General features: G+C 36.9%; 1 protein-coding gene across 1 annotated transcript in view; it reads right to left on the bottom strand.

Moving 5' to 3' along the window:
• LOC125230862 (potassium voltage-gated channel protein Shaw-like) overlaps positions 1–13338 on the bottom strand; it is a 465585-nt gene that overhangs the window by 167532 nt on the left and 284715 nt on the right. The window contains exon 8 of the mRNA XM_048136115.1: positions 6686–6836. Within this exon, the coding sequence (XP_047992072.1) occupies positions 6686–6836 (151 nt within the window). The remainder of the gene's footprint in view (positions 1–6685; positions 6837–13338) is intronic.

Here is a 13338-nt window from a genome sequence, read left to right on the forward strand (position 1 = left end):
AAATCTAAATATATAAAAAATATATAAAAGAAGAAGCTGACTGACTGACATATCAACGCACAGCCGAAACCGCTGGTCCTAGAGATCTCAAATTTGGCACGTAGGTTCCTTATATAGTGTAGAGGAGCACTAAGAAAGGATTTTCCAAAATTCACCTCCTAAGGGGGTCAAATGGGGGTTCAAAGTTTGTATGGGGAAACAAGATTAGTTTGACTATTTTATTCGAAACTTCACAGGAAGATTCCTTAAGACATATGACTGAATACGTGTTTCAGGTTTTTTGAAAATTTAACCCCTAAAAGGGTGAAAAGGGGGGTGATAAAGTCAAAAAATCAATATGGGTATGGTTTTTATGGTTTATCGGGTCGCTGATCACGATAAATACAACGTTTTTAAAATCTAACGAGGCGGAAGTGAAATACCTTCTCCCCTGTTGTGGCGCAATGGGGTATAAATATCAAAAAAATATATAAAAGAAGATATTGACTGACTGACTGACATATCAACGCACAGCCGAAACCGCTGGTCCTAGAGATGTCAAATTTGGCACGTAGGTTCCTTATATAGTGTAGAGGAGCACTAAGAAAGGATTTTTCAAAATTCGCCTCCTAAGGGGTCAAATGGGGGTTCAAAGTTTGTATGGGGAAACAATGTTAGTTTCACTGGTTTATTCGAAACTTCACAAGAGGGATCCTAAAAACATATGACTAAAGACGTGTTTCAGGTTTTTTGAAAATTTAACCCCTAAAAGGGTGAAAAGGTGGTGGTAAAGTTAAAAAACTAATATGGGTATCATTTTTAGGGTTTATTGGGTCGCTGATCACGATAAATACAACGTTTTTAAAATCTAACGAGGCGGAAGTGAAATACCTTCTCCCCTGTTGTGGTGCAATGGGGTTTAAATATCAAAAAAATATATAAAAGAAGAAACTGACTGACTGACTGACTGACATATCAACGCACAGCCGAAACTGCTGGTCCTAGAGATTTCAAATTTGGCACATATGTTCCTCATATAGTGTAGAGGAGCATTAAGAAAGGATTTTTCAAAATTCCTCTCCTAAGGGGGTGAAATGGGGGTTCAAATTTTGTATGTGGAAACAAGATTAGTTTGATTATTTTATTCGAAACTTCACAGGAAGATTCCCAAAGACATAGACTAAATACATGTTTCAGGATTATTGAAAGTTTAATCCCTAAAAGGGTGAAAAGGGGGTGATAAAGTCAAAAAAACAATATGGGTATCGTTTTTATGATTAATCGGGTCGCTGATCACGATAAATACAACGCTTTTAAAATCTAACGAAGCGGAAGTGAAATACCTTCTCCCCTGTTGTAGTGCAATGGGGTTTAAATATCAAAAAATATATAAAAGAAGAAACTGACTGACTGACTAACTGACATATCAACACACAGCCGAAACCGCTGGTCCTAGAGATTTCAAATTTGGCACATAGGTTCCTTATATGGCGTAGAGGAGCACTAAGAAAGGATTTTTCAAAATTCTCCTCTTAAAAGGGTGAAATGGGGGTTCAAAGTTTGTATCGGGAAACAAGATTAGTTTGACTATTTTATTCGAAACTTCACAGGAGGATTCCTAAAGAGATGTTTCAGGTAAAGTCAAAAACACAATATGGGTATCGTTTTTATGGTTTATCGGGTCGCTGATCACGATAAATATTTAAAATCGAATGAGGTGGAAAAGAAATTTTCTCCCCTGTTGTTGTGCAATGGGGTTAAAATATCCAAAATAGCCATAAGTATAGGTTTAGTTTTTATCTTTACTTCTGGTTCAAGAGATTTCAAATTGACACGGAAGTTCCTTAGAGGAGCACTAAGAAAGGATTTTTCAAAGTTCACCTCCTATTAGCATGATAATTTGACAGGGGCAAGGACAGGGACAGGGACAGGGACAGGGACAGGGTCAGGGACAGGGACAGGGACAGGGTCAGGGACAGGGACAGGGACAGGAACGGGATAGGGTTAGGGATAGGGATAGGGGTAGGGGTAGGGGGTAGGGGTTAGGGGTAGGGGTAGGGGTAGGGAAGGGGTAGGGGTAGGGGTAGGGATAGGGATAGGGATAGGGATGCGGATGCGGATAGGGATAGGAATAGGGATAGGGATAGGGATAGGGATAGGGATAGGGATAGGGGACGGGGACGGGGATAGGGATAGGGGAGGGACAGGGGCAGGGACGGGACGGGGACGGGGACAAGGATAGAGATAGGGACGGGGATAAGAATAGGGATTGGGGTCGGAATAATCGGTCGGCAATCGATATCTAGGCAGTGTAAAATGCAGGTGGCTCAGTGGGAAGGGATTAGTAAGTATGCATCGGCGAGTATCCTGCATCCGTAATAACTATTACATTCAATGTGCTGTAAGAAGATCGTTGTTTGCTTGCCTTTTATATGTTTACGTTTGCAATAAGTATAAGCAAAATGGAAAAAATTGTAAGCGATAATGCAAGGAAGTACTTTTTACCCTACCGACCATAGCGTCGAGATACTGGCTATGTGGGTTGTATGAAGTTTCCCCAGTATAAATATTTATATAGGTAAAATACATACATATTCGTACCTACTACCTACGCTGTGGTCGCTGTGTAACAATTCTACAATCATTGCAAGAATTTCTTTTAAATTAATAGTAATATGTGTAAGGCACAGTCAGCCAAAAAAGTGGTTTACCACTTTTCGATCAATAGAGTCGAAAAGTGGGAAACCACTTTCATGGCTGACCGTACCGCAAATAGATCAGTTACAATGGCCCCCCCAGTCGAGAATTGCCCCGCTTTACCTTAATCGAAATAATCGCGGACAGATAGATGTACCTACAAAGAAACCTACGGATCCAAATGAAAATCTTATTTTTTGTAAACGTTTCAATAAGAATACTTTTATTACGCGGGCGAAGCCGCGGGTAAAAGCTAGTAAAAGAACAAACTGACTGACTGACTGACTGACATATCAACGCACAGCCGAAACCGCTGGTCTTAGAGATTCCAAATTTGGCACACAGTTTCCTTATCAGGTGACGAGCAGCACTAAGAAAGGATTTTTCAAAATTCACCCCCTAAGGGGGTGAAATGGGGGTCCAAATTTTGTATGGGAAAATAAGATTATTACGCAGGCGAAGCTGCGAAAAAAGCTAGTATTTAAATATACGGATGTACTCCGATTGATAAGTACATCGCGTTCGACGACATAATTATGTCGAGCCATACCCATCATCAGGCATGAGTGCTCGCGGCGGCTAGACTCCGTCACACCTCGGACACTGGCGATCAAAAATATGAATGAGCCGCGTTCCTAGCACACATTCTAAACTCGTGTAGGTGAACGCGTACTTGTGTGAGTGAAATATGTCAGGTCGACTGTTCGCGTTTTTGACAGACGGTAACTGTGAGGTAACCAAGGGGATGGGCGGCACTTTCAGCGGGGAGCGGGAGTGGCCATACTGTACGATAGTACTCTTTATTATAACGTGACTCCGTGCACTGCACACTCCTCCGTCCAACGTATACTGGTTGACTTGAGACAAAACTTCGCTAACGCTTCGCGTATGTACTTCTCCAGTTCGACCTACATTCGGACTGTTATCTTTGCCAAGTTTACGTATTCGGACCTGCGTTACGACTGCAGACGAGAGATACGCGCGAATAGGGCTCTGGAGGTCGTAACCGTCTAATGTGTGGAAAACTGGGGATTGTTGTAGACATAATGATATGAGTTGATGTGTAGTATACACCGTGTTTTTTTGTTTTCCGTTAAATTCGACACGTGGTTCATTATCAGGAACCACCCTGTATATCACTTTTAGTTCAATAAGCAAAACAAAATGTTCATTATTTTCATACATAATAAATGAATTTATTACTGAGAGATCCTTAAGCATAACATTCAAGTTGGTATCAAGTTATTGACGGCACATGTCAAAACAAATAACATTAGGAATTGGTAAAGGCTGTCTGTCACACACCTGTTCAATAATTATCTTTATTTTTTTAATAACTCGATAACCGCAAGAGTTACAACGCTAGTTTCTTAGAGAAATTAATTGTATTTGATCTAAAGAACCTTCCCTTAAAGTTAACGGAACTCAATAAAAACAGGGTGTATATCCCTAATTAACACTTTAACAGTAAGTTAACGTTACTGTCTGCAATACACATGTGACGCACGTACATATGTGAATAAAATAGCATGTAAGCAATAATTCATCCAAAACACATCATCCACAATGACCAGTTTTATTCAACCCTCCAAATTCATCATATCTCAGTTGTTACTGGGAACGGTTTGGTTAAATTACTGTGAACAAGATAGATATGACTACCGGCGGGCCGCAACTCGCGAGTTTTATGAAAATGCTCCTCGTTACGGAGCGAAACGTGTCGAGCGTTTTTAGACTATTTACACGTAAGTGACCGAGTTTATAGTAGTTTTGTTATTAAAATATCCTATAATATTTATTTATTCATTATTTATGGATGAAAACTGTATGTTTCTATTGTTGAACCAAGTTTCTGCCCCTACCCGACGTTTACCTAGCTATGCTCATTATTTGCTACATCGATGCCAAGCTCGTGGTAGACATACTGAACACACTATTTTCTGATTAAGTTATAACATTTTCATATAATTACAAGTTTACGTATTAAAACCTTAAGATTAATAAATTAGCCTACATTAAGTTTGTGTAATATTTTCATATTGGCAATTATTGAAGATGTATACTTATATAATTATTAATTTTGTACGCCCTCTGACATGTTATTAATATTACATCAATACGCATGAATTAGAAATTGTATAAGTAGGTAATATGTAGACTAGTATATAAGTAAGTACCTCATAAGTACTAACATTATGCGCCCTACCCGGGTGTCATGTACTGACTACCTCAATCTAACACCTTCTGTAATGCACATGACTTTAAAGTTAAATAAATGAAATAAATAAAAAAAAAACCTTTCATAAAACAACCGTAGAAAAATGTATGCAAATAAAACACAACTTCTCCGACCAACCGGTTAAATAGAGGCAACAGGTCAGTAAAGAACTTAAACGCTCCTTTTAAATATTTTAAACCTTTTTAAAATGGGTGTTTGTCATTGGTATGAATACTAAGATCAGACTAGTACGGGTATTTTAAATACAAACTTATACTTACCCCCCCCCCCCCCCTTTCTTCCCGTGGGTGTCGTAGAAGGCGACTGTGGGATATGGGTTAAATTGTGGCATAGGCGAGAGGCTGGCAACCTGTCACTGCAATGTCACAGTTTCGTTTTCTTTCAACCCCTTATTTGCCAAGAGTGGCACTGAAACCTGAGTAGTTTTATGTGCTCTGCCTACCCCTTCATGGGACACAGGCGTGATTGTATGTATGTATGTATGTAAACTTATACTTAACTAGCTTTTTCCCGAGGCTTCGCCCGCATACTAAAAGTAATCTTATTACTTAAAACGTTAAAGTTTGGACCCCCATTTCACCCCCTTAGGATGTGAATTTTGAAAAATCCTTCCTAAGTGCTTTTCTAAACCTTATAAGGAACCTACGTACCAAATTTGGAGTCTCTAGGACCAGCGGTTTCGGCTGTGCGTTGATATGTGAGTCAGTCAGTCAGTTTCTTCTTTTATATTTACTTAATATTAATATAAATTCTATAATCATAATTTTTCACAAATTTCCTTCAAAGAAATACAGGGTATTTTAAGTAGTGCAACTTTTGATAAAATCCTATCGGATCTTAACCAGACCTGCCAGATTCCTTAATCCTAAAAGGTCCTCATACCATTCTGCTACAAAATATAACATAAAAAATTTAAAAATTTAAAAATTTTAACTACAGTATGGGGTTCTTGAAAAAATGAGTGTACAAGTTTCTAATGGGTCGGCAACGCGCATGTGACAACCCTTGAGTTGTAGGCGTCCATAGATTACGGTGACCGCTTTCCATCAAGCGAATCGTATACCTGTTCGCCACCGAAGTGGTAAAAAAAAATTCTATAATCATAATTTTTCACAAATTTCCTTCAAAGAAATACAGGGTATTTTAAGTAGTGCAACTTTTGATAAAATCCTATCGGATCTTAACCAGACCTGCCAGATTCCTTAATCCTAAAAGGTCCTCATACCATTCTGCTACAAAATATAACATAAAAATTTTAAAAATTTAAAAATTTTAACTACAGTATGGGGTTCTTGAAAAAATGAGTGTACAAGTTTCTAATGGGTCGGCAACGCGCATGTGACAATCCTTGAGTTGTAGGCGTCCATAGATTACGGTGACCGCTTTCCATCAAGCGGATCGTATACCTGTTCGCCACCGAAGTGGTAAAAAAAAGTTTCCAAAGGCGAAAATAACTTTGCCAAATACAAAAACGTACGAGTGACGAGGAAATTATTTGACGACCGGTCTGGCTCAGTCGGTAGTGACCCTGCCTGCTGAGCCGCGGTCCCAGGTTCGAATCCCGGTAAGGGCATTTATTTGTGTGATGAGCACAGATATTTGTTCCTGAGTGATGGATGTTTTCTATGTATATAAGTATGTATTTATCTATTTAAGTATGTATATCGTCGCTTAGCACCCATAGTACAAGCTTTGCTTAGTTTGGGGCTAAGTTGATCTGTGTAAGGTATCCCCCAATATTTGTTTATTTATTTATTTAAAAATACTAACCTGAGACTTCTCCGCATAATAGACGAGGCTGGCGAAGATGACGATGCCCAGAACGAGGAAAAACACTAGAAGGGTCAGCTCCTTGGCTGACGCTTTGAATGTGTGCACCAGGATCTTGAGCCCCGGGCTGTGTCTGGTTAACTTGAAGAGCCTGGTGACAAGAAAACAAAATAAAGAACTGGTACAGTCAGTATCAATATCGTAGTAATTATTTTTACTTATTGAGTACATACTAGTTATGTACTCTGTAGAATTAGTTGTAGATTGTTGGCTTAACAGTCTCTTGACGTGAAATTTGTATATCATACGCATTTTTATTTTCAGTTTTTTACTTGGAGAGACTTTACACCTCCAATTTTTTATTATATTCCAGTAATTACCTTTAGTTGTGATATCTAGAGTCTTTTACAACCTCTAAAGTTAGTTTAGTTGTTCTTATTGTTTGTATCAGTTTGTACTTTTTTTTACCATGTTTAATCTTTAATTTAAAGTAACTTTTAAATTTTGTTGAGACCGTATTATTTAGTGGCCCATTTTGATTTTGATTTTATTAGAAAATAAATTTAAAAGAGGAAAATGTCTGCCTTAGGTGGGGCTTGCTTGCTTGGGTGACCTGTGAAGTTCACTTTCTAGACACACATTTCTTTACATTTAGCGGTTACCATGCAGTCTGCTAGTTACTTTTGAAGCGTTTATTTGATCCACTACTTTTGATGCTGAAGCGGATGGAAAACAAAATTTTGTTTTCTGATTGATTTTTTTTTTTTCATTAGGTACGTCTTTTTTCTAAGGGGACCATTTCTAATACACTTCGATTTATGGGGATCTTTTGTGTCACTACGTCTACTAGCCACTATCAATTAAAATGTTTTCTCAACCATATCTGCCTGAGTTGGACTATGGATCATGGGTGGCTATATAAATTCCTTTGGTTGTAATCTGCTCCAAAGTCAAAAGCTGTCATTACGTCCTACAAATGTACATTCGAATATATTTAATGGCATGAAATATAGTAACATAACACGAAAACTATGTTGAACGATATCGTGGCAGATAATAGATATAATAATCTTCATTCATCACACAAAAGATCTTTTTGAGTCAAATTTTATCCTCAAAACCTGATCTGTGGATACGGAGACATAAAGACTTTTAAAATTGTCCTCGGTTACCGCAATAGTTACTCAAGAAATAACACTATGGAAACGGATTAGGTAAATCATGTATAATGAATTTACAATTTATCCCGACGTTTTGAACACCCGTTGACTACGAATGCTGTAAAGTGTTCAAAACGTCGGGATGAATTGTAAATTTATTATACGCGATATAATCCGTTTTTCTCAGTTTTATTTCATAAAGACTTTTGTTAAAACATATTCCTTTATCCATTATTTTATAACCACGTTTACTTAGCACGTTAAAATCTCATTACTCTAACATATCCTTTCAATTGAAAAGGTAACAAAGTGAAAATTTCTAGACAATAATGGCTGACAGCAATAACATACTGCCGGCTAATGGACCGCGAACATGATACGTTAAGTCTGAACAAAAGTTAATGTCTTCGGTGAAAAATGATATTTATCGTCCCCTTACTGCAAATACCGACTATGTGCAAAAAAGTGATTTTGAGATAATGCGATTTTAATATTTGAAGGTACGATTTCATATGATAACATGAAAAAAAATACTATTTGTATACAGCATTCTACAGCCCGTATTGTCTTGTTTAATACTCAATCGTAAAAAATATCCAGGCTGTATTTGATTGCCGAAAAAACTACGATTTAAAAAAAATAGTAGCAAACTTAGTTGGTTTTTCCTGTAGAAATAAAAATGTGTATATTTATCTTATTTATACATATAAAGCAGTGTTTCCCTTTGATTAAGCTTTGCTTTTCATACATTTTACTTATGATTTGTAAAAAAATAAAAAATATACAAAAGTTTTGAACTTATTTCAAAATATATTAAATATTCTCACAAACATAGGCGGTTTTAGCTGCAGGAAATATAGCTGCTCTAATTTTATGTTACAAAACTTCACTTATCATTGTTAATTAAAGTGGTGCATTTGTAATAAAACGTTTTTTAACATTACTAACCATTAATAATACTTTATTTGAGGTTTTGAAGGGTTATTCTCAAAAAAAATTTTTTGAAAAAAATCCTCTTCAACCGGTTTTAGGAGATTTTTCACAAAATACTTTAACCGATTTCAGTAAAATTTAACAAGAAGTAACGCAATACCATTTTCTTGAAATCACAAAAAGAATTTTACAAATCGGTTAATGCGTTTTTGGGTAATAGCATAATATGCATAGGTACTTACTACATACTAGTTCACTGTCTCAGCAATCCGAAGTTCGCCATAATTTATGTTCAAAATTTCACTATCTACACTGTTACATTTAATATAGGTAAATAGTTTTTGTACGCTCAATAACCTGAAGTAATAGTTTATTTAAAGTTTTGTAGTAATCATTTACGCCAAAGTCACTAAAATGTAGGCGTAGATGAGGTAATAAGTCAGAAAAAGTAATGTGTAACGGTAATTATGTACATAGGTTTCTGGGGCGATTTAAAGCAATCAAGTTTGCAATATTCTTACGCCCCCAGTTACACGCAGTGTTTTTCATCACACTAGCAATAAAAAGAATAAAAAGTATTCCCGGTAGTCCAAAATACAAATTTGAACACTCCCGGGAAAAATACGCCTCCTGATACGCCTGCGTGCGATTGCACACTTACTGCGCAAGAGTGATAAAGAGTTATTAAACGACATGTTCATCGCTGGTGGAATTAGATACAAATACATCTGTTACACGGCTGACAATGCTAGACAAACTATAACTGAACTTAAGCCTGGTGTCCACTAAGCTCGCCGAGTCGAATCTCATTAATTCGCCTTTTGCATTTCTTATGAAACTACGTCCATTAGCGACGCGTCGAATCGGTTTGATCGTTCATTGTAAATGTATGCAGGGCTAGATTCGACGCGGCTCGACTCCACCTAAGTGTCCTCAAGGCTTTATGCAGCCTTTGTGACAGAGATTTCATACCTAAAGAGTACCATGGGTGGTTTCAATCACTTAATACTGCAGTTGGTGAAGTGGTACACAGTTGTGACATCTGAAGTCTACTCGTACCGTAGTATGCTAGTAAGTAAAGTAAAGTTTATTCTATGTTAACTGTGTACATAAGATGGTATGATATACAGAAAATACAGTATCAACAGTGGCCCATTTCATATCATCTACAATATCAATATCATCTAATTACGTCTACAATACAGTTACTTTGGCGCAGTGCATTTAGTTTCGTAGGCCAAAATATTCCACTTCGAGTTGTTAAAACAATAATACATGTTATGCGATTACTCACAGACGTCTGAACCGATTTGTATTATTTATCGTAATTCAAAGATTAATTTAAGGTTATTTGCCAACCAGCTTAAGTTACCAAATTAAAATTAGTATAAATTAACTTTGCACTAATGCAATCCACAAGATTTTGTGGATAAAATGCAACTCTCTCGTCCGTTTTTGAAGAACTAAGAGAGCCTTTACCAGTCGGTGAAGTGGCAAAAAAAGATTTGATTTAAATGTAACACTGTAATTAGTAACGGTCATCGAAGTTATGAAACATAAATTTACACTAAATTCGATTCCTGTAGCTTAAACCGTTTGTGTTATTGTATTTTTAACCGACTTCAAAAAAAAGGAAGAGGTTCTCAACGCACGCTAATCACGAGAACATCATACGAAAAACGAAGCTTAATTTAACAGACAAACAATGGGTTATATGTATAAAGAAGAGAAATATACAAACATTTATTTCTACAGGAAAAACCAACTAAGTAGGTATTCGACTGTTTCATTAAATCGTATTTGATCGTCAACTAAATACATTCTGAATATATATACGACAAAGTAGTAAACAAGAAAATACAGGTTCTAAAATGCCATACACATAACGTACATTTCTTCATGTTTTCATATAAAACTTGCCTTCAAACTTTAAAACCGCATTATCTCAAAATCGCCTATTTACACATAGTCGGTATTTGCAGTAATAGACCGTTATCCTTTCCTTCGTCACATTACATGCAAAACCAATTATAGTCCCTATAGAACTTTTTGGTAGAATGACATTGCTGATGTTTGTAAACAAACATCTTCTGGAAAAACATCTTAAAGACATTTGGTGTGTTTAGCCTGGCTTAAAATAAAGAATTTTGTTGATAGTTTTATTTGCAAAAATCAAATATGTACATATTAAACTTTTTTGTAGAACATAAGATAGCTACTTTAACAAAATGTTTAAATGCAAAAAAACACTATACACCATTAAAAGGTTCTACTTGGCGGATAAAGCATAAAAGTTTATATTAAATATTCATATCACATTCTGGCAGTTTATAATGCAACAAATTGACCATTAAGTAACTTTATGCGACAGCTATCTTTTGAATGCAGCGTCGTATCAATACATGGGTTTTAACATATTGTAGCCCTTGAAAACCTTATTCTATAGGTGCTAAAAACTCGATTTCGTCAAAAAGTCACTTAGTCGGTATTTGCATTAATGGGACGATATATAGGAATAAAAAAAAAACAAATTTAACTTTTTCCTTAATCGTAAACTAGAACTTTCCTTTGCTAATCCGCGAGTAGAGTCAGTTGCGGGACTTCGGACCGTCAACATCAGCTCCTGAGGATGCCTCGTAGAGAGGCGAAACACGTGTCGAGTTTTGTATTTTTGGTGGTGGGTTGTTATATTTATTTGCGTATTTATTTTTATTTTTGCGGTGGGAGGGTGGGAAAATTAATTGCATGTAAAAAATATGCAAGTAATTATAACAGGTTAGCACTTAGCACTGATTGACTTGCACGTTATCTATTCGCGGATTAGCAAAGGAAAGTTCCAGTTTACGATTAACATGGATTTCCGCAAAGTAACGCCTGATTCCATCGATTACTTTTTCCTTAATTTTTGTACAAACTTTTTGAGAACTGCCGACATACCGATGTAGGGAATAAATCAAATTATTTTATTTAATATTTTACAGTTCTATTACAGTTTATAACTGCTAACATATTTAAACATATTTTAGGCGGGTTACTCACGTATTAAGTCGATATAACGCAGCACGCGCCGCGTTCTCAACGTGTAGAAAAAAAGAAAAAACAAGCTCCTTTTGAAGAAGCTCCTCGGAAATGGAGCGAAACATGTCGAGCGTTATATCGACTTAATACGTGAGTAACTCACTTAAAATATGAGTTTTTGAACACCTTTAACTTCAAAATTATCTTAACATAAAAGCAGAGTTTTTTCTATATCATGTAGAAATATCTGCGAGGTTTACTACATAATTAAATTTATTAACACGTAGTAATCGCTCATATCCAGCAGGCTTCCATGATCAGAGCAGCTGGTTCGGAGTAGGTATCAGAAGGTCACAGGTTCGAGTCCTGCTGGAGGTTGGATTTTCCCTTTAGTTTCATATTAGTTAAAAACAGAGCACTAAAATAAGAGAAATGTGTTTACTCATGCCACCCGGTCCAAGGGAAACAGGTGCATTACTTCTCTTCATACCGTGAACCACAAGCATACGTTAATTTGTCATTTTTAGGGTTCCGTAGTCAACTAGGAACCCTTATAGTTTCGCCATGTCTGTCCGTCCGTCCGTCCGTTCGCGGATAATCTCAGTGACCGTTAGCACTAGAAAGCTGAAATTTGGTACCAACATGTATATCAATCACGCCGACAAAATGGTAAAATAAAAAGTGGAAAAAAATGTTTTGTTAGGGTACCCCCCCCCCCTACATATAAAGTGGGGGCTGATATATTTTTTCATTTCAACCCCAACGTGTGATATATTGTTGGATAGGTACAAAAGTAGACATTTATAAATCTAGGAAAATTGTTTTCAACTTGGTAGGTTTAGTAGTTTTTGAGAAAAATACGGAAAACTATGGAACCCTACACTGAGCGTGGCCCGACACGCTCTTGGCCGGTTTTGTTGCTTCCTAACCCCATTTCCATATGAAGCTATCAACAATATTACACGGAACCCATTAAAAATGCGCCGGTTAATTTAATTCGGTTTCGGGATAAATATTCATGTGGCGACCGGGTCAGCTCAGCGATGGATCAGAACCTGGTATCTGACATTTTTATGTGACAATTGCTGTCACTGTTCGCAACAGTAACAATGAGGAGGCACACTCAGCGATTATGACAGATGGCGCCACCTTATTAGTCCATTGCATAGATAAAGAATTACATACGTGTGAGCGTGAAGAAGATATATTATTGTTATCTCTCTCACACATATGAATGACAGTGGCATGCCTAGACCTACCGGGATGTTGCTGCTTGGCATGCCTGGCGGGATAAAATGTAAGTGTGCCCCTCATTGTCGCCCTACAGTCAAGTGAGACTCCGCCGGTTATTGCCTGTTCATCAAGGAAATATTGCTGAGTAACACTGTTACTTTTCAAACCTGAAATAGGCACAGAATTGTCAGTGTCAAGTGTAAATGTTTCTATGGTGAAATAACCTACAGGCTGTCCAATATCAAAACTTGATACCCAAGGTATTGTGAGCGTCAGAATGGCGGGTGTACATCAAGCAATCCTGGTGTG

The sequence above is a fragment of the Leguminivora glycinivorella genome, chromosome 11 (genome assembly GCF_023078275.1).
Source record: "Leguminivora glycinivorella isolate SPB_JAAS2020 chromosome 11, LegGlyc_1.1, whole genome shotgun sequence".
Taxonomy (NCBI): domain Eukaryota; kingdom Metazoa; phylum Arthropoda; class Insecta; order Lepidoptera; family Tortricidae; genus Leguminivora; species Leguminivora glycinivorella.